At 43.6% G+C, this 24,521-nt stretch overlaps 1 protein-coding gene across 1 annotated transcript; it reads left to right on the forward strand.

Moving 5' to 3' along the window:
- Positions 1–3,511: 3,511 nt before the first annotated feature.
- Positions 3,512–21,031, forward strand: LOC120041655 (N-alpha-acetyltransferase 60). The gene is made up of 8 exons (XM_038986521.1): positions 3,512–3,705; positions 4,851–4,966; positions 5,590–5,719; positions 10,108–10,204; positions 11,638–11,758; positions 13,176–13,289; positions 16,576–16,740; positions 17,272–21,031. Exons 2-7 carry the CDS (start codon positions 4,857–4,859, stop codon positions 16,730–16,732), a joined length of 729 nt encoding a protein of 242 aa, XP_038842449.1. The 5' UTR covers positions 3,512–3,705; positions 4,851–4,856; the 3' UTR covers positions 16,733–16,740; positions 17,272–21,031.
- The last annotated feature ends 3,490 nt before the right edge of the window (positions 21,032–24,521 follow it).

Here is a 24,521-nt window from a genome sequence, read left to right on the forward strand (position 1 = left end):
ATTGGTCACATACACATGGTTAGCAGATGTTATTGGTCACATACACATGGTTAGCAGATGTTATTGGTCTCATTCACATGGTTAGCAGATGTTATTGGTCACATACACATGGTTAGCAGATGTTATTGGTCTCATACACATGGTTAGCAGGTGTTATTGGTCACATACACATGGTTAGGAGATGTTATTCGTGAGTGTAGCGAAATGCTTGTGCATCTAACAAGTAATATCTAACAATTCCACAACAAAAACCTAGTACACACAGATGTAAGTAAAGGAATGGAATAAGAATATATAAATATATATATATGGAGGAGAAATGACAGAGCGGCATAGGCTAAGATGCAATAGATATTATAGAATACAGTATATACATATGAGATGAGTAATGCATTATTAATGTGCCATTATTAAAGTCACTAGTGTTCCATTTATTGAAGTAGCCAGTGATTTCAAGTCTGTATGTAGGCAGCAGTCTCTCTGTGTTAGTGATGGCTGTTTAACAGTCTGATGGCCTTGAGATAGAAGCTGTTTTTCAGTCTCTCGGTCCCAGCTTTGATACACCTGTACTGACCTCGCCTGCTGTATGGTAGTGGGGGGAACAGGCAGTGACTCGGGTGGATGGTGTCCTTGATGATTTTGTTGGCCTTCCTGTGACATCGGGTGCTGTTGTATTGGATTTGCCCGAAGCATAACACTTTGTATTCAGCACAAAAAAGGGAATTGCTTTGCTACATTTGACTTTAGTGCCTTGTTTACAAACAGGATGCATGTTTTTGGAATATTTGTATTCTGTACAGGCTTCCTTCTTTTCTGTCACAAATCTGTGTTTGAAATTCACTGCTCGACTGAGGGTCCTTACAGATAATGGTATGTGTGGGGTACAGAGATGAGGTAGTCATTCAAAAATCATGTTAAACACTATATTTGCACACAGTGAGTCCATGCAACTTATTATGTGACTTGTTAAGCAAATGTTTACTTCCTGAACTTATTTAGGCGTTTCCATAACAACAGGGTTGAATAATTATTGACTTAAGACATTTCAGCTTTTCATTTTAAATACATTTGTTAACATTTCTAAAAACATTATTTAACTCACATTATAGAGTATTGTGTTTAGGTCAGTGACACAAAATCTCCATTTAATCCATTTTGAATTCAGGCTGTAACACAATAAAATGTTGGAAAAAGTAAAGGGGTCTGATTACTTTCTGAAGGCACTGTACGGTGTCCTGTAAGGGCCCTGATCAAAAGTGGTGCACCATTTGATTGTCTGTCTGAGAGGCAAGTTAGTTGCACTTGCAGTTGATAGTGTGTTGATAGCGAGAGCATCAGACCGGATATTGTTATTATCTAGTTATGTATACTAATAAATAGTGGTAATAACTCATAAAAAATAAAATAAATAATACATGTTAATTAATAAATTATGTAATAAATTGTGATGTTATTGTCCACCCAGGGCTGTACCTCCTCACAGGTAATACTGGGCTGTACCTCCTCACAGGTAATACTGGTCTGATGTTATTGTCCACCCAGGGCTGTACCTCCTCACAGGTAATACTGGTCTGATGTTATTGTCCACCCAGGGCTGTACCTCCTCACAGGTAATACTGGTCTGATGTTATTGTCCACCCAGGGCTGTACCTCCTCACAGGTAATACTGGCCTGATGTTATTGTCCACCCAGGGCTGTACCTCCTCACAGGTAATACTGGTCTGATGTTATTGTCCACCCAGGGCTGTACCTCCTCACAGGTAATACTGGTCTGATGTTATTGTCCACCCAGGGCTGTACCTCCTCACAGGTAATACTGGTCTGATGTTATTGTCCACCCAGGGCTGTACCTCCTCACAGGTAATACTGGCCTGATGTTATTGTCCACCCAGGGCTGTACCTCCTCACAGGTAATACTGGTCTGATGTTATTGTCCTGTACCTCCTCACAGGTAATACTGGTCTGATGTTATTGTCCACCCAGGGCTGTACCTCCTCACAGGTAATACAGGGCTGTACCTCCTCACAGGTAATACTGGTCTGATGTTATTGTCCACCCAGGGCTGTACCTCCTCACAGGTAATACAGGGCTGTACCTCCTCACAGGTAATACTGGTCTGATGTTATTGTCCACCCAGGGCTGTACCTCCTCACAGGTAATACAGGCCTGATGTTATTGTCCACCAGGGCTGTACCTCCTCACAGGTAATACTGGTCTGATGTTATTGTCCACCCAGGGCTGTACCTCCTCACAGGTAATACAGGCCTGATGTTATTGTCCACCAGGGCTGTACCTCCTCACAGGTAATACTGGTCTGATGTTATTGTCCATCCAGGGCTGTACCTCCTCACAGGTAATACTGGCCTGATGTTATTGTCCACCCAGGGCTGTACCTCCTCACAGGTAATACTGGTCTGATGTTATTGTCCACCAAGGGCTGTACCTCCTCAAAGGTAATACCGGCCTGATGTTATTGTCCTGTGCCTCCTCACAGGTAGTACTGGCCTGCTTTGGCCACAGACAGTGGCAGATCGTCAGACTTTCATCTATTACTGTTGTGTCAACTGTATCAACAATGATACCGAGGGATTTGACGTTGGGAAGTCAGTCAGCCCTGGGTGCATAAACAACTTTACTAGGGGTTTCTTCCTCAGCCAAAAGGAGCATATTTTACTATAGGCTATCAATGTATACAGAGATGGGCAAAAGATGCATGCAAATCTATCTTGTTACAAGTACAAGATATTCTAAAAAACAAGGTATCAAACTAAAATACAAAATACTTTTGCAAAGTATTGTATGTAGATAAAATACAAGTATTTTGTATTTTCATCCTTTTCAAAATTCTAAATACATTTGCCAGTTCATGCCTTCACTTCAACAACATTCTCAGTAATGGTAACAAAAAACAGTTTAGTTGCTATGACTGTGATATGTGGTTGTTCATCTACCTTTGTTAAATGCACTGACTGTAAGTCTTCTAAATGACCAAAATGTAAATGTAAAAATGATCAATTACAAAGCACACTGGGTATTATTATTGGCCTTGTTTTGGGTGCGGAGCTCATTAGAATAATACCCAGTGTTCATTTACATTTTTGTCATTTAGCAGACACTCTTATCACACCATAGTGCCATCAGACTTCTGATCCCATTGCAGTGTGAAAGGGGGCGACAAAATTGTGAACCGCTATAAAAAAATAAATATATACATGTATATATAGAAAAATTGTATAGAAAAGTATTTTGTATATATAAATTAAAGGTCTGTATGTATCTTGTTACAAAATACATTGGATTGTAGTTCGGGACAGTGTAAAAAAAACATACTCAAGAGTAGTTAAATACGTATTTAAAATACATGTTACAGAAATACTGCCTATGTCTGAATGTATAGTATGTTTGTTACAATCATTTTGGGGAAATTAAACTACAAAACCATATCCCCGAGAAACTACATTTCCGCACACAAAGCTGAATGACTTCCGGAATGTGACATACACAGGAAGAAGCCAACTCGGCTAGTTGTCAAATTAGCAAAGCTGACTAGCCAGCTAATGTATTGGTGGGAGACCAGTGTCCGTGGTTTTCTGAATAGAGAGCAAATTTGGGTTTTATCATGGTGTTTCCACTGTAGGAAACACTTCAAACGACACCCAAGGAATTTTCCCCCGCACGTTCCTCTTGTTCGAGCGCATAAACAAGGTAACGTTAGGTTACAAAATATTTGAGCTAGCTAGCTTGTCGGTCAGCTAACAAGACACCTTGCTAGCTACCCAGCTAAATGTAGCCATTATCCTCTACTAACTTTTGAGCTGACATAGTTAGCGAAGTGTTGTCCAGTTATGCTTATATTTCATTTACTTATTTTGCCTGGAATCGTAGCTAAGTAGGTCGCTACGTCAGCTAGCGAACTCCCTCAGAACTAGAAAGCTAGCTAGCTAGGTTAGCTAACTTTCTTGTTTTGACAACCAGTCAAGTCTAAAGTCTATCTAACGCTAGCTAAAGGGGGAAGGAATTGGCTAATAATGCATCTTGTTTAGCTGAATTTACTGTGGAATGTCAACCAAACAGTCAGTTTGCTAGCAGTGTTAGCTAGCTTGATAACATAGCACCTTACTGGGGCTGCTGTTTAGGTTGTTTAGGCATTTAACTTAGCTAGCTAGTTAACGTCAAACAACTAACTAGTTAGCATCATAAAGCATGTTCTCTTCATAGAGCACAGCAGTTCTGTCCACATTTTAAAGCTCTGGTTTTGTCCTCACCGATGACAGTTGCTACTGCCACCAGGGGAGAGTAGAGAGGTTTCAGAAGTTTGTTTGCCTGTCGAGCTATCATTCCCTGTCCCTCTCCATCCACCTGTGCCTCCCAAATGCCCCCCTATTCCCTTTATAGTGCACTACTTTTGACCAGGCCCATAGAGCACAGGTCGAAAGTAGTGAATTATAAAGGTATTAGGGTGCCATTTGGGATGAACCCTCATATCCAGGACCAAGGACAGTCCACCTGGCAGTGTATTAACCAGCTGACTAACCATTTTAAAAGGACCAAGGACAGTTGACCTGGCAGTTTATTAACCAGCTGACTAACCATTTTAAAAGGACCAAGGACAGTTGACCTGGCAGTTTATTAACCAGCTGACTAACCATTTTAAAAGGACCAAGGACAGTTGACCTGGCAGTTTATTAACCAGCTGACTAACCATTTTAAAAGTTGTGTATAAATATATAAACAAAATATGTCAGATAATGTTATAGAAGATTGATCAGTGTGATTGGTGTGTGTGATCTGTGATTGGTGGGTTGTAGGAGTTAATAACTGTATCTCTCCTGGCATTGGTCGTTTTCTAGGTGTGAATGACCGACGTGGTGTCCCCCACTGCGCTCAGCGAAGTCCAGCTCCGCCTCCTCTGCCACGATGACATAGACAGCGTCAAGCTGCTGTGTGGTGATTGGTTCCCCATCGAGTGAGTACTGCGCCACGCGGCCAATAGCAACACAGGATCGTATCGTGTTCACTAGAGAGAGAGCTGAGGGAAACTGTAGTGGTACTTTAACTTGTCTAATAAGAACAGATTTTCGCTTTCCGTTTCAAAACGCTTTGCTATGTTGAGCCCCACTGAACACAACCCAGGGCACCTGTCCTCACCTGTACCCTGTCACCTTAATACAGTTGAAGTCTACATCACCTGTCCTCACCTGTCCCCTGTCACCTTAATACAGCTGAAGTCTACATAACCTGTCCTCACCTGTACCCTGTCACCTTAATACAGCTGAAGTCTACATCACCTGTCCTCACCTATCCCCTGTCACCTTAATACAGCTGAAGTCTACTCATTCTGTTTGCTACCTGTCCCCTGTCACCTTAAAACAGCTGAAGTCTACTCATTATATTTACCACCTGTCCCCTGTCACCTTAATACAGCTGAAAGTCTACTCATTCTATCTGCCACCTGTACCTACCTTAAGGCTTATTAGACCTATAAGCCATTTAGCGAACGCTTTTGTCCCAAGTGACTTAGACATGCATTTTCCATATGAGTGGCCCCAGCAGGAATCTAACCTCTGAGCCTCACCTGTCCCCCAACAGGTACCCAGACTCATGGTATAATGACATCACATCCAACAAGAAGTTCTTCTCCCTCGCCGCCATCTTCAAGGGAGGCATCGTGGGAATGATCGTAGCTGAGATCAAGGGCCGGACCAAAGTACACAGAGAGGTACGGTTGCTGGGGTAGAGATGATCCTGACTGACTGACAGTACACAGAGTGGTACGGGTGCTGGGGTAGAGATGGTCCTGACTGACTGACTGTACACAGAGAGGTACTGGTTCTGGGGTAGAGATGGTCCTGACTGACTGACAGTACACAGAGTGGTACGGGTGCTGGGGTAGAGATGGTCCTGACTGACTGACTGACAGTACACAGAGTGGTACGGGTGCTGGGGTAGAGATGGTCCTGACTGACTGACTGTACACAGAGAGGTACTGGTTCTGGGGTAGAGATGGTCCTGACTGACTGACTGACTGACTGTACACAGAGTGGTGCGGGTGCTGGGGTAGAGATGGTCCTGACTGACTGACTGACAGTACACAGAGTGTTACGGCTGCTGGGGTAGAGATGGTCCTGACTGACTGACTGACTGACAGTACACAGAGTGGTACGGGTGCTGGGGTAGAGATGGTCCTGACTGACTGACTGACTGACAGTACACAGAGAGGTCCGGGTGCTGGGGTAGAGATGGTCCTGACTGACTGACAGTACACAGAGAGGTACGGGTGCTGGGGTAGAGATGGTCCTGACTGACTGACTGTACACAGAGTGGTACGGGTGCTGGGGTAGAGATGGTCCTGACTGACTGACTGACTGACAGTACACAGAGAGGTCCGGGTGCTGGGGTAGAGATGGTCCTGACTGACTGACAGTACACAGAGAGGTACGGGTGCTGGGGTAGAGATGGTCCTGACTGACTGACTGTACACAGAGTGGTTCGGGTGCTGGGGTAGAGATGGTCCTGACTGACTGACAGTACACAGAGAGGTACGGGTGCTGGGGTAGAGATGGTCCTGACTGACTGACTGACTGACAGTACACAGAGAGGTACTGGTTCTGGGGTAGAGATGGTCCTGACTTACTGACTGTACACAGAGAGGTACTGGTTCTGGGGTAGAGATGGTCCTGACTGACTGACTGACTGACTGACTGACTGTACACAGAGAGGTACGGGTGCTGGGGTAGAGATGGTCCTGACTGACTGACTGACTGACAGTACACAGAGAGGTACTGGTTCTGGGGTAGAGATGGTCCTGACTGACAGTACACAGAGTGGTACGGGTGCTGGGGTAGAGATGGTCCTGACTGACTGACTGACAGTACACAGAGAGGTACTGGTTCTGGGGTAGAGATGGTCCTGACTGACTGACAGTACACAGAGAGGTACTGGTGCTGGGGTAGAGATGGTCCTGACTGACTGACTGACTGATAGTACACAGAGAGGTACGGGTGCTGGGGTAGAGATGGTCCTGACTGACTGACAGTACACAGAGAGGTACTGGTTCTGGGGTAGAGATGTTCCTGACTGACTGACTGACAGACAGTACACAGAGAGGTACGGGTGCTGGGGTAGAGATGGTCCTGACTGACTGACTGACTGACTGACAGTACACAGAGAGGTACTGGTGCTGGGGTAGAGATGGTCCTGACTGACTGACAGTACACAGAGAGGTACGGGTGCTGGGGTAGAGATGGTCCTGACTGACTGACAGTACACAGATAGGTACTGGTGCTGGGGTAGAGATGGTCCTGACTGACTGACAGTACACAGAGAGGTACTGGTTCTGGGGTAGAGATGGTCCTGACTGACTGACTGACTGACTGACTGACTGACTGACTGACTGACTGACTGACTGACTGACTGACTGACAGTACACAGAGAGGTACTGGTGCTGGGGTAGAAACGGTCCTGACTGACTGACTGACTGACAGTACACAGAGAGGTACTGGTGCTGGGGTAGAGACGGTCCTGACTGACTGACTGACTGACTGACAGTACACAGAGAGGTACTGGTGCTGGGTTAGAGATGGTCCTGACTGACTGACAGTACACAGAGTGGTACTGGTGCTGGGGTAGAGATGGTCCTGACTGACTGACTGACAGGACGATTGAACATGTTTTCAGGAGAAATGTCCGTTATAGACTGTGAATGTACCCCATATTGAACCTATTGTTGGAAGCTGAATGTTTTGACAGACAGTAGTTGTTAGGGGGTCATATTAAAGTCAGGGTTTTTGGTCAATCCCTTTTAAATTTCAGTCAATTCAGGAACAACACAGCAATTCCAATAGTTTTGAATTAGGATCATTTGGAATTGGAAGTTGTATTACTATCTGAATTGACAGGAATATAAATGGGTTTGAGCCCAAACCTGATAATAGTAGTTATGTTTACAGTAGTGTAGTTATCCCTGTCACTCACATTCCTTAGGAACAGTCTGAAATGGAACACACTGACATTCTACATTCTGTTTATAGTCTCCTACTAATTAGACCTGAAGCAGCCGGAGGGGAAGAGGTGGGTGGGACGAGGAGGGGAGAGAAGGAGGGGGGGTGGAGAGGAAGAGGTGGGTGGGACAAGGAGGGTGGCAAGGAGGGGAGGGGAAGAGGTGGGTGGGAAGGAGGAGGGGACGAGGAGGAGGGTGGGGAGAGGAGGGTGGGGGGGTGGAGAGGAGGAGGGCGGTGGAAGGGGACAGGAGGAGGGGGGTGGTGAAGGAGGTGGGGATGGAAGGATGGAGGAGTAAAGGAGAGAGGTCATGGAGGAGGGGGGCATGAGGTGGAGGGGGTGTGGGGGATGGAGGGGTGTTGGAGAGTAATGGAGAGAGGTGGAGGGGGTTGGGGGTGTGGGGGATGGAGGGGTGTTGGAGAGTAATGGAGAGAGGTGGAGGGGTTTGGGGGTGTGGGGGATGGAGGGGTGTTGAAGAGTAATGGAGAGAGGGGGTTGGGGGTGTGGGGGATGGAGGGGTGTTGAAGAGTAATGGAGAGAGGTGGAGGGGTGTGGGGGATGGAGGGGTGTTGAAGAGTAATGGAGAGAGGTGGAGGGGGTTGGGGGTGTGGGGGATGGAGGGGTGTTGAAGAGTAATGGAGAGAGGTGGAGGGGGTTGGGGTGTGGGGGATGGAGGGGTGTTGAAGAGTAATGGAGAGAGGTGGAGGGGGTTGGGGGTGTGGGGGATGGAGGGGTGTTGAAGAGTAATGGAGAGAGGTGGAGGGGGTTGGGGTGTGGGGGATGGAGGGGTGTTGAAGAGTAATGGAGAGAGGTGGAGGGGGTTGGGGGTGTGGGGGATGGAGGGGTGTTGAAGGGTAATGGAGAGAGGTGGAGGGGGTTGGGGTGTGGGGGATGGAGGGGTGTTGAAGAGTAATGGAGAGAGGTGGAGGGGGTTGGGGGTGTGGGGGATGGAGGGGTGTTGAAGAGTAATGGAGAGAGGTGGAGGGGGTTGGGGGTGTGGGGGATGGAGGGGTGTTGGAGAGAGGTGGAGGGGGTTGGGGGTGTGGGGAATGGAGGGGTGTTGAAGAGTAATGAGAGAGGTGGAGGGGGTTGCTTAACTCGGTATACCGAAACTTCTGTACTTTTTCGATAATAGAACATGAAAAACGTCTTGGTACTAGAATGTTTGTTTCTTTTGATAGTACTTCTGTCAAATGTGTCTCACGGATGAAAGGGAATGAGGGATACCTAGTCAGGTGTACAACTGAATGTGTCTTCCTCATTTAACCCAACCCCTCTGAATCATTGGGTATGTTGTGGTGGTCTGCTTGGAGGGAAAGGGAAAGGGAATGAGGGATACCTAGTCAGGTGTACAATTGAATGCCTTCAACTGAAATGTGTCTTCCTCATTTAACCCTCTGAATCAGAGAGGTGCAGAGTCTGTCTATCAGAGCAGCTGATGTTCCCCTTACAGCTCTAGTGCACTGTGCCTGCTCCACTCATGGGCTCCCGAGTGGCGCAGCGGTTCGAATCCAGGCTGTATCACAACCAACCGTGATTGGGAGTCCCATAGGGAGGCGCACAATTGGCCCAGCGTCGGTCGGGTTTGGCCGGTGTAGGCCGTCCTTGAAAATAAGAATTTGTTCTTAACTGACATTATTATGGTTAATTTAAAATGTTATAACAAAAAATCATGTTAGCTCTCCACTTAGCCTGCACTGGGAGTCTGGGCAGCATCATGTTAGCTCTCCACTCAGCCTGTACTGGGAGTCTGGACTGCATCATGTTAGATCTCCACTTAGCCTGCACTGGGAGTCTGGGCAGCATCATGTTAGCTCTCCACTCAGCCTGTACTGGGAGTCTGGACTGCATCATGTTAGAACTCCACTCAGCCTGTACTGGGAGTCTGGACTGCATCATGTTAGCTCTCCACTCAGCCTGTACTCCACTTAGCCCACTCATGCTGCACAGAAGTTAACATACTTGAATAATGCGACACGGCGTGTAGAAATGTTGAAACTGTTCATTACTGTTCGCAAAACAATGTCCCTACATCCTAGACTCTAGATTTCCTGGTGTTAGTCAGTGTTATAAGTATTAATAGCTGTGTATAACCTCTCCTCTCTGCAGGATGGAGACATCCTAGCCTCTAGATTTCCTGTGGACACCCAGGTGGCTTACATACTGAGTCTGGGGGTGGTGAAGGAGTTCAGGAAACATGGAATAGGTAGGTACACTTAGGGCTGTTGCGGTGACCGTTTTACTGCCACACTGGCGGTCACGAGTCATGAAGGCAGTCAAATTCCACATGACCGTGTAGTCACGGTAATTAGGCTTCGCCAAGCTCAGATGCTGCTGATGGTCATTTGTAGCCTACTAAACTTGCTAACTGCCTGGTACTCAGCTCTCTATTGTCCCTCTAATCACTCTGACATCAATGCAAATGTGTTCGCAAATCTAATCCAACACTCCATGAGTGCCCATGAGCTCATGTTGCGCATAATTTCTATAGACTATGCAATTGCGGGAGAAAAAACAGAGTGATGGCCTCTAATAAAAAGAGGAGGATCCCATCAGCTTTCCATAGGCTAGTGCTTTTGCTGTTCGTTAGGCCTACTCATCTAGTTGGCTGATAAAGTAAATGTGGACAGTTCTTCCAATATCTTCAATATGCACCTCGGAATTGGACAGCGCAGGTGCATCCCCGATGTGTCTGTCTTCACTTGTAGCCTGTGAGAAAGACCCGATCTCGTGACGGAGAGCCATGTGAGTGAGAGACACTTCAGATTGCGCAGCACACTCCGGGAGAAGGTCACAACGCAGCACTCCGAGCCACAAAAGGCACAGATTTTTTTTGGGGGGGTGCATTAGGGCCGCAAAGGGGATGCAGCCGTGAAATACGAGGCATTATCAAGTGCTTGTCAAATTGTGAATGAGAGACTGTTGGAGTGTACAGCCTGCGCAAAAAACTAAGCAGAGCTCATGCCTTTTTAAGCATCATTAGTCTCATCATGCAGCCTTACAATGTATTAAAAATCAAAACATATAGCCCAACGTTTGTAGAACAACTAAAGTTACATTAATAACTCTAAATGAAGCATATAGGAAGACCTGTTTCTTTGCTAACTGCTCAACACAGAATAGCCACATGTGCGCACTCCTTCAAATCGTTTGGAGAAAATATTTATATTTTATTCAGCTTTGTTCAATTGTTTTATTCATATTATAATATAAAATAATGCCAGGGAATTCTAAGCATGTCTTGTCTGCTAAATGAACTAGTGTAGCCCACAGTCATATGGCGTAGCCAGATCAGGGCCTAACATAAGGACAACTCAGAGTATGCTATTCTGTTCTTCTGAAATAGATTACATTTTCTTCATATGATGCTTCTTTAGACCTGTCTAAAATAAATAGTTCATTTATTGTGAAGGTGTAGGCTATATTACATGGATTTGACTTTTTAATGGCATGGCTTGTAGGCTATGTGTGGCTACCAGGAGAGGCTAAATGTGTTTATGTTAATTAACCTGTCACTTACCGTGAGACAGACAGTTATTTGCATGACAATCATCGGCTGACAATTTTGTGACCGCCACAGCCCTAGGTACACTCACAGTCACTCACTGTCCTGCTACTCTTCTCTTCTCCCCCTCCCAGGCTCCTTGCTGCTGGACAGTCTTAAGGAACACATCTCCACCACGGCCCAGGACCACTGCAAGGCCATCTACCTCCACGTGCTGACAACCAACACCACGGCTATACACTTCTACCACAACAGGTAGGTAGGTAGGTAGGTAGGTAGGTAGGTAGGTAGGTAGGTAGGTAGGGACCAAGTGTGGAAAAAAGTCATTGATTTTATTGTGTTTTCCTGAGGAAAAATGTACTTTATGACTGATATGTGGTTGTCTGACCTAGCTGACTTGTGATGAATGCATTGTAAGCTGCTCTGGAGAGTGTCTGCTAAATCACTCATCTAAAACTGTTTTATTAAATGTAGCTACTGGGGATATATGTATTATTAGATGTAGCTACTGGGGATATATGTATTATTAGATGTAGCTACTGGGGATATATGTATTATTAGATGTAGCTACTGGGGATATATGTATTATTAGATGTAGCTACTGGGGATATATGTATTATTAGATGTAGCTACTGGGGATATATGTATTATTAGATGTAGCTACTGGGGATATATGTATTATTAGATGTAGCTACTGGGGATATATGTATTATTAAATGTAGCTACTGGGGATATATGTATTATTAAATGTAGCTACTTGGGATATATGTATTATTAGATGTAGCTACTGGGGATATATGTATTATTAGATGTAGCTACTGGGGATATATGTATTATTAGATGTAGCTACTGGGGATATATGTATTATTAAATGTAGCTACTGGGGATATATGTATTATTAAATGTAGCTACTGGGGATATATGTATTATTAGATGTAGCAACTGGGGATATATGTATTATTAAATGTAGCTACTGGGGATATATGTATTATTAGATGTAGCTACTGGGGATATATGTATTATTAAATGTAGCTACTGGGGATATATGTATTATTAAATGTAGCTACTGGGGATATATGTATTATTAAATGTAGCTACTGGGGATATATGTATTATTAAATGTAGCTACTGGGGATATATGTATTATTAGATGTAGCTACTGGGGATATATGTATTATTAGATGTAGCTACTGGGGATATATGTATTATTAAATGTAGCTACTGGGGATATATGTATTATTAAATGTAGCTACTGGGGATATATGTATTATTAAATGTAGCTACTGGGGATATATGTATTATTAAATGTAGCTACTGGGGATATATGTATTATTAAATGTAGCTACTGGGGATATATGTATTATTAAATGTAGCTACTGGGGATATATGTATTATTAAATGTAGCTACTGGGGATATATGTATTATTAAATGTAGCTACTGGGGATATATGTATTATTAGATGTAGCTACTGGGGATATATGTATTATTAGATGTAGCTACTGGGGATATATGTATTATTAGATGTAGCTACTGGGGATATATGTATTATTAGATGTAGCTACTGGGGATATATGTATTATAAGATGTAGCTACTGGGGATATATGTATTATTAAATGTAGCTACTGGGGATATATGTATTATTAGATGGTCATCTAAATGAATCCCAACAGAGACTTCACGCAGCATCACTACCTACCTTACTACTACTCCATACGAGGGGTGCTGAAAGACGGCTTCACATACGTTCTGTACATCAACGGAGGGCATCCGCCCTGGACGCTCTTATATCCTTTACTACAAGGGGATTGGTGGGGGGGTACAAGTGTGTGTGATGTTGTTGGTTTGGGGGGTACAAGGGGATTGGTGGGGGGGTACTAGTGTGTGTGATGTTGTTGGTTTGGGGGGTACAAGGGCGGATGTGGGGGTAGGAGTTTGAGTGTGTGTGTCCATGTGGAGCTCCTGAACTAACTTATGTGTCACAGCAAAGGTGTGTGAAGACCTTTGCAGTCAATATTTCTTTGTTTTTATTTGTAATTTATTTCAGAAATGTTTTTATTTCACTTTTAAATGTGGCATAGGTTGTGTAGATCAGTGGTCAAAACATTTAGAAATGGAAGACAGCAACACGTGAAGACTGTGCACGGCTGTGTAGACTTCCCCCTAGGCACACTTCTGGAATTCAAGCAGGAAGTGGAGAATTGAATTGCAATTGAACTGGAATTGCAGAAATCTTTAAAAGTCTAATTGTAAAAGAAAATTATTCTTGGAATTGGAGTTGAACAAGAGCCCTCCTTGGCTGTGTTTTCTAGTGACAGAGACATGGTTGTTGCATTCAGTTCTTATCCATTCTGCAGCCTTCACAAAGTCAGTGCCTAATTGAATATATTATCCTTAAAATGTAACCCGTTATATCAATACATTACATATCATAAAATCAACGTTTATTTGTCACGTGAAGCCGAATACAACCGGTGTAGACCTTACTGTGAAATGCTTACTTACAGGCCCTTAACCAACCGGTGTAGACCTTACTGTGAAATGCTTACTTACAGGCCCTTAACCAACCGGTGTAGACCTTACTGTGAAATGCTTACTTACAGGCCCTTAACCAACCGGTGTAGACCTTACTGTGAAATGCTTACTTACAGGCCCTTAACCAACCGGTGTAGACCTTACTGTGAAATGCTTACTTACAGGCCCTTAACCAACCGGTGTAGACCTTACTGTGAAATGCTTACTTACAGGCCCTTAACCAACCGGTGTAGACCTTACTGTGAAATGCTTACTTACAGGCCCTTAACCAACCGGTGTAGACCTTACTGTGAAATGCTTACTTACAGGCCCTTAACCAACCGGTGTAGACCTTACTGTGAAATGCTTACTTACAAGCCCTTAACCAACCGGTGTAGACCTTACTGTGAAATGCTTACTTTCAGGCCCTTAACCAACCGGTGTAGACCTTACTGTGAAATGCTTACTTACAGGCCCTTAACCAACCGGTGTAGACCTTACTGTGAAATGCTTACTTACAGGCCCTTAACCAACCGGTGTAGACCTTACTGTGAAATGCTTACTTACAGGCCCTTAACCAACCGGTGTAGACCTTACTGTGAAATGCTTACTTACAGGCCCTTAAACAACCGGTGTAGACCTTACTGTGAAATGCTTACTTACAGGCCCTTAACCAACCGGTGTAGACCTTACTGTGAAATGCTTACTTACAGGCCCTTAACCAACCGATGTAGACCTTACTGTGAAATGCTTACTTACAAGCCCTTAACCAACCGGTGTAGACCTTACTGTGAAATGCTTACTTACAGGCCCTTAACCAACCGGTGTAGACCTTACTGTGAAATGCTTACTTACAGGCCCTTAACCAACCGGTGTAGACCTTACTGTGAAATGCTTACTTACAGGCCCTTAACCAACCGGTGTAGACCTTACTGTGAAATGCTTACTTACAAGCCATAATCAACAGTGCAGTTTTTAAATAAATAATAGGTATTCGGTAAACAATAGATAAGTAAAGAAATACGAAATAAAAATAAAACAGTAAAATGACAGTGAAAATAACAGTAGCGAGGCTTTATACAGGTGGTACCGGTACAGAGTCAATGTGGAGACTATATACAGGGGGTACCGGTACAGAGTCAATGTGGAGGCTATATACAGGGGGTACCGGTACAGAGTCAATGTGGAGGCTATATACAGGGGGTACCGGTACAGAGTCAATGTGGAGGCTATATACAGGGGGTACTGGTACAGAGTCAATGTGGAGGCTATATACAGGGGGTACCGGTACAGAGTCAATGTGGAGACTATATACAGGGGGTACCGGTACAGAGTCAATGTGGAGGCTATATACAGGGGGTACCGGTACAGAGTCAATGTGGAGGCTATATACAGGGGGTACCGGTACAGAGTCAATGTGGAGGCTATATACAGGGGGTACCGGTACAGAGTCAATGTGGAGGCTATATACAGGGGGTACCGGTACAGAGTCAATGTGGAGGCTATATACAGGGGGTACCGGTACAGAGTCAATGTGGAGGCTATATACAGGGGGTACCGGTACAGAGTCAATGTGGAGGCTATATACAGGGGGTACCGGTACAGAGTCAATGTGGAGGCTATATACAGGGGGTACCGGTACAGAGTCAATGCCCAGTTAGTCGGGCTAATTGAGGTAATATGTACATGAGTGTATAGTTAAAGTGACTATGCATAGATGATCAACAGAGAGTAGCAGCAGTGTAAAAGAGGGGGTTGGAGGGTGGGGGGTGGCGGGACACAATGCATATAGTCCGGGCACCAGTTAGTTGGGCTAATTGAGGTAATATGTACGTGAATGTATAGTTAGTGACTATGCATAGATGATAAACAAAAATATATTTTTTATTTTTTTAGCTTTTCCTAGCCACTGTGCTTCTACACCTGCATTGCTTGCTGTTTGGGGTTTTACGCTGGGTTTCTGTACAGCACTTTGAGATATTAGCTGATGTAAGAAGGGCTATATAAATACATTTGATTTGATTTGATTTGAAAGGCCGAAACCTAGAGAGGAACCAGGCTCTGAGGGGTGGCCAGTCCTCTTCTGGCTGTGTGGGTAGAGATTTTAACAGAACATGGCCAAGAGGTTGAAACGTTCCTAGATGACCAGCAGGGTTTAATAATAATAATAATAATAATAATAATAATACAGTAGCCAATACAGGTTGAAGTAGAGTATTGAGCATTTCCAGAAGGATTTCATGCTGTTCATATTAAACAGCTTCAACAGCTATGATATTCACTCATTGGATTGGTTATATTTAGGATCATGTTTTACATCTTTGATTTGTATGTTTTAATATGAAAGCATTCAGGGGACATTTAGAGGATTACATTTAGGACTATTCCCTCTTAGTTCGTGAAGAGTTTGAGTTAGTCTGGAATTGGAGATCAGTTGAATTAAATATAAATTGAAGAACTGTGTTATAGAATATTACATTGATGGAATTGAATTGAATTTGTGTAATTGACCCCAACCTTGCTCCATAAATCCTATAGTCCTTGACGGTCCTCTTGCACTGACTACATCCAACACATTGGCTCGGCCCTGGCCAGCCTCAGTCCCTGCTCAATCCCCCAGAGACTCTACAGACAGGCCCAGTCTCTGCTCCGCAGCCTGATACCCTGGTCCGGCATCGCATCCAAGACTGGTATCCAGTACAGCAGGACCATGTGACAGGACAGGTGTGTATTTGGGAGAGGGGGGGATGTATACTATGTGTTGTTGATTGAATTTCATTTAACTCAATACTCTCTCCCCTCTCTTTGTCTCTCTTCTCTCCCCTCTCTGTCTCTCTCTCTCTTCTCTCCCCTCTCTGTCCCCTCTCTCTCTCTTCTCTCCCCTCTGTCTCTCCTCTCTCCTCTCCTCTCTTTGTCTCTCTCTCTTCTCTCTTCTCTCCTCTCTTTGTCTCTCTCTTCTCTCCCCTCTGTCTCTCTCTCTCTCTAACTCTCTCTCTCTTCTCTCCTCTTTGTCTCTCTCTCTTCTCTCCCCTCTCTGTCTCTTCTCTCCCCTCTCTCTCTCTCTGTCTCTCTCTCTCTCTCTCTCTCTCTCTCTCTCTCTCTCTCTCTCTCTCTCTCTCTCTCTCTCTCCTGTCTCCCTACTCTCTCCCTCTCTCTCCCCTCTTTGTTTCTGTCTCTCTCTCCTCTCTGTCTCCCTGTCACCTTCTTTTCTCTCCCCATCTGTTTTTCTTCATGGTCTTCCCCTGTGTTCTTCAGGACACTCTGACCTCACCTGACCCACCACCACTCGGAACCCTGGAAAGACTGAGGGCTGAGATCTCCCAAACACCAACCAAGACACCCAGCCACTCAATCCAGACCCTACAAACCAAACCAACCCAGCCCACCAAACCCAGCAAGCTACACACCAAGCGTCTCGTCTCTCCCTAGCTGTCCTATCCTGTCCTACAGCTCATACAGAGACAATGTATTATAGCTGTACATTACATATATCCTCTAATATATAAATACATATATACTGTATATATATACCCTGTCAGTAGCTGCCCTGTCCTCCACTACTGTATATATATATACCCTGTCAGTAGCTGCCCTGTCCTCCACTCTACCGTCTGAGCCAGTGGTGTAGTGGAGGGTCAGCACATGTAGACTCCGTTCACCTTTTCTTTACTGTCGTGGGAAAAGCCATTGAAATATAGGGATTGAGTGTTACCTTATTCACTGGAATAGTGTGGACCGGGTTAAGATTCAGTAGGGTTGGGGTCAACTCTGGTTTCAACTGGACCGGGGTGAGATTCAGTAGGGTTGGGGTCAACTCTGGTTTCAACTGGACCGGGGTGAGATTCAGTAGGGTTGGGATCAACTCTGGTTTCTACTGGACCGGCGTGAGATTCAGTAGGGTTGGGGTCAACTCTGGTTTCAACTGGACCGGGGTGAGATTCAGTAGGGTTGGGGTCAACTCTGGTTTCAACTGGACCGGGGTGAGATTCAGTAGGGTTGGGGTCAACTCTGGTTTCAACTGGACCGGGGTGAGATTCAGTAGGGTTGGGATCAACTCTGGTTTCAACTGGACCGGGGTGAGATTCAGTAGGGTTGGGATCAACTCTGGTTTCAACTGGACCGGGGTGAGATTCAGTAGGATTGGGGCCAACTCTGGTTTCAACTGGACCGGGGTGAGATTCAGTAGGGTTGGGGTCAACTCTGGTTTCAACTGGACCGGGGTGAGATTCAGTAGGATTGGGGTCAACTCTGGTTTCAACTGGACCGGGGTGAGATTTAGTAGGATTGGGGTCAACTGGTTTCAGTTCAGACAATTTGAAATGCTATTTGTCAATAATCAGAATCCACATAGAAAAATAATTTGTTATTTCAATACAATCATTGAAATCCTGAATCCTGAGTTGAGATCAGCACTCACATTTTCACACATCTTCCATTGACATCAACGTATGATCTACACAGAAGTCTACTTTAAGTGTGCACAGAGATCTCAAGGACTAGGATTCCTCCCAGACTTTCAGTCCACTTTGGGTCTGATTCAGACTTGAGATAAGTAGACTTACAGTAAATCATTTTGTTTTTGTTTTTACTGAAGTCCACATTTCGTCAACTTATCTCAAGTCTGAATTGTGCCCTTCCTGACCTAATGTTGACCTGAAACCCTGCTGTCTGTCTGTCCGCTTCAGGGCTGTCTGTCATTCTGCTGCTCATGTAGACAACCAGACAGGTTTTAATCCTGATGTTTAACATAGCGGACATTAGATTTGTGTGTCTGCCTGTTTGTTTTAACAGATTAAAAAATATAACATGGTAGAAGTTGCTCCCTCTGTGAGATTCCCCCAATACCCCAAATATATGTGTGTGTGTGTGTAGTGTGTGTGTGTGTGTGTGTGTGTGTGTGTGTGTAGTGTATGTCTAGTCAAATGTAGTGCACTATAAAGGGAGTAGGGCCCATAGTAGTGCACTATATAGGGAATAGGGCCCATAGTAGTGCACTATATAGGGAATAGGGTGCTATTTATGACTCAACCGAGGTGTAGTTAAGTTAGACAGTTTCTAGATCATGTTTTAAAGAGGAGCAGTGTGTGTATAGGGTTACAGAATTCCTCTAACTTTTCCCAACACTCCCAAAGTTTTCCAGAGATCCTGGTTGGACGATTCCTGGAACGACGAGCGGATAAGCAGGAAATCCGGGAATCGTCCAACTGGGATTTGTTAAATAGCCTGGAACTTTGAGAGAGTTAAGGGAGTTGTGCAACGCTACTGGGTGTCTAGATAACATCTTTAAACAGGAGGGTGGATTGAGGTAATACTGAATGTAGTGTTGATAGCACCACTTAACTGACCAGTCTGATTTTAGGAAGAAACTAATCACTCTGGACACAGATCCAGTTAACTGATTGACCAGTCTGATTTTAGAAGAGACTAATCACTCTGGACACAGATCCAGTTAACTGATTGCCCAGTCTGATTTTAGAAGAGACTAATCACTCTGGACACAGATCCAGTTAACTGACCAGTCTGATTTTAGAAGAGACTAATCACTCTGGACACAGATCCAGTTAACTGACCAGTCTGATTTTAGGAAGAAACAACTCACTCTGGAGACAGATCCTAAATTGAGATGTATTCTCATTAATAGCAGCATTAGAGCCACATTTTTATAGTGCAGAAGCAATGTGCAAAATGTACTGTAAAACTTGTTATAATCTGGAAGTTGGATTTCATTTAAAACTTTTCTTCAATGTGTGTTTATAAAGAGACGTCTAAGGCATCGCTCAGTTTGCCTCACTAGAGTTCAGTAATCGCCTCTTTTATAACGCGTATTGTTGAAGAAAAGTTTCAAATTAAATCTTACTGCGAGATTATAATGAGGTTTACGGTAATTTTTCAATTTTGCACAATGTTTTTTTGCGCTATGTAAATAGGAACCCTTAATCGGGGTCTGGGAACCTTCCCCTGTAGGTGAAATGGAACAGAGTGGGTCTCGTAAAAACTGGCTGAACACCAAATGGCACTCAGTTCCCGAATTTGTCCACTACTTTTGACCACAAACCAATGTAGAGCTCTGGTCAACAAGTAATCCACTATATAGGGGATAGGGTGCCATTTGGATTGAGACATTATTGTTCAACTGAAAATATAATTTGATCAGGAGGAGTTTTATTTATTTATTTTTATTGTGCTTGACAGCCTTCATCCAAAACGGGGATGTGCACGAAGGTCTCGTTTGTGTCTTAAGAGGCAGAGTGTGTCCCAAATGGACCCCTATTCCCTACGTAGTGCACTACTATAGACCTTAACCACAGAGGGTTAGCCATTCAGGGCTCTGGTTGAAAGTAGTGCACTACATAGGGACTGGGGTTCCATTTGGGGTGTAGTTCATCTGGTTGTAGGTAGTGTAAATACAAAATATATAATGTCCTTTTTTTCCACAGCAGAAGAATGGATGCTTTTTTAAACTAATGTCTGTGATTGCATCTTGAGCTGGTTTTCTATTTAATATATATATATTTTTGTGCTTATTTCTTTCCGTTGATTTGTTGTCTTCTATGTGGACAGGGACAGGAAAGAGACCTTTTATTTGGTTTGTTAAATAAGTCTTTTCATTACGTTGTCTTGCCTTCAGTTTTTCAATGCGTTTGGTTTTTCAATAAGGGACAACCTTGTATGGTTGTAGCTGATTTGACTAGGACTTCAACTAGATCTTTTTTCTCCGTTGTGAATGAGAATCCACTTTTTCAAGTTCACCTGCGGCCTTGGTTCCAATACACTTTTTACACAGACCAAAATATAACAGTTCAGATGGGGACTACTAGACATGATGACGCAGAATACACATTACATGTATCCAGTAGCAAATTTAATGTTTTTATTCTGTGTTACAGAAATGAATCACTTTACTATCACCGGGTTGGGGTCAAAATCACTTTTTAAATTCTAGTCAATTGATGTACACTGACATTCCAGTTCCAATTGTCTTCAATGCATTTCAATAAAGAACATTTGGAATTCGGTTTACTTAGTGAATTGAAATAGAGCTCCACCCTGATAGCCATATATATATATTGCTGTGTATACTGATAGGTGTACTGCGCTGTACAAACCTTTCCCCAACCAATGGTAAAACTGTTGTGGCACCCTCTGCTGTTTAATGGAAGTAGTGCAGCCTAATGTCCCCCTTCACATCTTCACACACCTGGGGTCGTGTTCATTAGTAGCACACCTTAGCAAAACGCTTTACAACAGAAAACGAGCGTTTCTTATTAGACATGTTCAGGTGGTCCCTCCTCGTTTCAGCCTGTTTGCTTCCGTTTGATTCCTAATGAATATGACCCTGTTCTGTGGTGTATTCATTCTGTTTGATTCCTAATGAATATGACCCTGTTCTGTGGTGTATTCATTCTGTTTGATTCCTAATGAATATGACCCTGTTCTGTGGTGTATTCATTCTGTTTGATTCCTAATGAATATGACCCTGTTCTGTGGTGTATTCATTCTGTTTGATTCCTAATGAATATGACCCTGTTCTGTTGTGTATTCATTCTGTTTGATTCCTAATGAATATGACCCTGTTCTGTGGTGTATTCATTCTGTTTGATTCCTAATGAATATGACCCTGTTCTGTGGTGTATTCATTCTGTTTGATTCCTAATGAATATGACCCTGTTCTGTGGTGTATTCATTCTGTTTGATTCCTAATGAATATGACCCTGTTCTGTGGTGTATTCATTCTGTTTGATTCCTAATGAATATGACCCTGTTCTGTGGTGTATTCATTCTGTTTGATTCCTAATGAATATGACCCTGTCCCATGGTATATTAATTTGTGCACTCTAGGAAACCGTAGCAAAGTGTTTTGCAACAGAAAATGCTTTGTAATGAAATCGAGTGTTTCCTACTGGATAAGTTCAGGTGGTCCTTCACTGTTTGGTGCCTAATAAATAGGACCATGTCCTGTTTCCTGTATCTGCTTTAGTTTGAATAAGACCATGTCCTGTTTCCTGCATCTGGTTTAGTTTGAATAGGACCATGTCCTGTTTCCTGCATCTGCTTTAGTTTGAATAAGACCATGTCCTGTTTCCTGCATCTGGTTTAGTTTGAATAGGACCATGTCCTGTTTCCTGCATCTGGTTTAGTTTGAATAGGACCATGTCCTGTTTCCTGCAGCTGCTTAAGTTTGAATAAGACCATGTCCTGTTTCCTGCATCTGCTTTAGTTTGAATAAGACCATGTCCTGTTTCCTGCATCTGCTTTAGTTTGAATAAGACCATGTCGTGTTTCCTGCATCTGCTTTAGTTTGAATAAGACCATGTCCTGTTTCCTGCATCTGGTTTAGTTTGAATAGGACCATGTCCTGTTTCCTGCGTCTGGTTTAGTTTGAATACGACCATGTCCTGTTTCCTGTATCTGGTTTAGTTTCTGATTTCCTACATCCAGTACCAGGGCTGTTCCTTACTTGTGTTGATTTCAGAACATGTCTTCACAGCTCCTGTTCCTCTGGTTTATAATCATCACATGTTATCAACAGACATACACACACACACACACACCCCAATGTTAAACGTTTGTACCAACAGCTCAGATAAAAAATAAATTAATTTACAATGTCACGCAGTGGAGTCCCTTGATTGAGTGTTTTGTTTGTCAGGGCATGTCAGAGTGTTTTGTTTGTTAGGGCATGTTAGTATTTTGTTTGTTAGGGCATGTTAGTGTTTTGTTTGTTAGGGCATGTTAGTATTTTGTTTGTTAGGGCATGTCAGGGTGTTTTGTACAGATATCATGCTTGCAAACAAATTCTAGAGTTCACAAACCATATTAATATTAGATTGCCTTTTTTATAAATAATGTCTTATACATTTAACGATGTTATGAAGGTTATTTCCTTAGTAGTTGATGTCAGAGGTCAGTATGTGATGTCAGTATGTGATGTCAAAGGTCAGTATGTGATGTCAGAGGTCAGTATGTGATGTCAGAGGTCAGTATGTGGGGGAAGTGGGTGTTCAGGATGATAGACGAGTTTCCCCTCTAGTAATTACCAGGATCCCCCCCCCCCCCCCCCCCCCAATCGTATGAGGAAAATTCCCACTTCCCAAAACGGAAGCAAATGGGATGGAACAGGTAGTGACCTCTGAATTTGTCCAATAAAAACGAATTGTCGTTGCAGGACATTTTTACTACGGTGTGCACAAATTAATACATCCCAGGCTAGTCCCTCCCCGTTTTGACCTGTTGGCTTCCGTTTGGTTCCTAGTGAATACTACCCACTTGTAGCCCACAGAGTAACAGTTTGCCCATTCCTCTAATCTTTTTATTTAACTAGGCAAGTCAGTTAAATAAAAACATTAGGGGAATGGGCAAACTGTTACCCTAATGGTAGGTTAAAGCTGGGTTTCCCAAAGTCAGTCCTGGTTAGGGTTTGACCGGGGTAGAACGTCATTGTAAATAAGAATTTGTTCTTAACTGACTTGCCTAGTTAAAGGTAAAATAAAATACAAAAATCCAGACGTTGTAAAATCTGGCATGTGTCTGTAATGTAGTGAGGCAGGAACTCGACCAATGGCCTGGTAATCTGTTCCTAGATCTGTTGGTAAAGTCAATCCTTTACTGTAGACTCATGTTGCGTAAGGTAAAGGTTGACTTTTGCACTTGGAGACAATTTTTTGGCGTCCTAACGTGCCGCATGGAGAGCTGAACGGTCAATATCGAGCGCTACTAAAATCATGTATCTCCGTAGTGGGGTTTTAGATTCAGATCTCTTAGGGGAGTTACGGTAATGAGTAGCCTACTCCATGATGATGTCATCGTTAGATGAAAGCTAGTGGGTCCCGCCCATCGGGACTCGCACTGAAACGAACGGAGAAACAAACCCAGCTTCACTGCTGTCGTGTACTTCACATGTCCTATCTATTCTCCCAAATAACTATTTTGTTGTGAGAAAAGGTTACGAATTGATTGGTTCCAATCTCAGACTGCAGGGAGTCAGTTTCATCCATTACCTGCTGCTCGACCTCAAAAGGAAAGTGTTTTAGTTTCATCCACGGAAAAGTTCGGAAAAGGTGAGTGGTGACGCGCTTCACTTCAAAGCCTTGCGCAAACATGATTGATTCATTAACGCCATTCATGTAATGCGTACAGCATTTATACACAGTTAGCCTACATTATTGACACAGTCGAATGAAAATCAGTGCAGTCGCTCGATACAATCAAAATAACTGTAGTTGGCTATTTTACATAGATTTTTCATAATTACGTCTAAATCTTACCCATTAATGATTTATTAACTGATGGGCATTCAAAACGAAGTGAAGCATATTTTTTATTTAAATATTTGTAGTTGGAAGTTAGGGCGGGAGTGGGTTGCCTGGGGAAGGGGTCGTTTAGAGGGACGAATGGGGGGGGGGGTTGTTTGCGTGCGTGTTAAGAGTCAAAGACTGGTGTAAATCACAGTTTTCTTCTGTTGAGTGTTGTCAATATGAATGGTTCTAGAAGGCTAGTGTTCTGTT

Source organism: Salvelinus namaycush, unplaced genomic scaffold (genome assembly GCF_016432855.1).
Source record: "Salvelinus namaycush isolate Seneca unplaced genomic scaffold, SaNama_1.0 Scaffold5, whole genome shotgun sequence".
Lineage (NCBI taxonomy): Eukaryota > Metazoa > Chordata > Actinopteri > Salmoniformes > Salmonidae > Salvelinus > Salvelinus namaycush.

Coding starts and splice junctions, on each gene's coding strand:
- LOC120041655 (XM_038986521.1), top strand. CDS start 4,857: ATGACCGACGTGGTGTCCCCCACTGCGCTCAGCGAAGTCCAGCTCCGC. Junction 5,720..10,107: donor GGACCAAAGTACACAGAGAG/GTACGGTTGCTG, acceptor TCCTCTCTGCAG/GATGGAGACATCCTAGCCTC. Junction 13,290..16,575: donor CATCCGCCCTGGACGCTCTT/ATATCCTTTACT, acceptor GTCCTCTTGCAC/TGACTACATCCAACACATTG.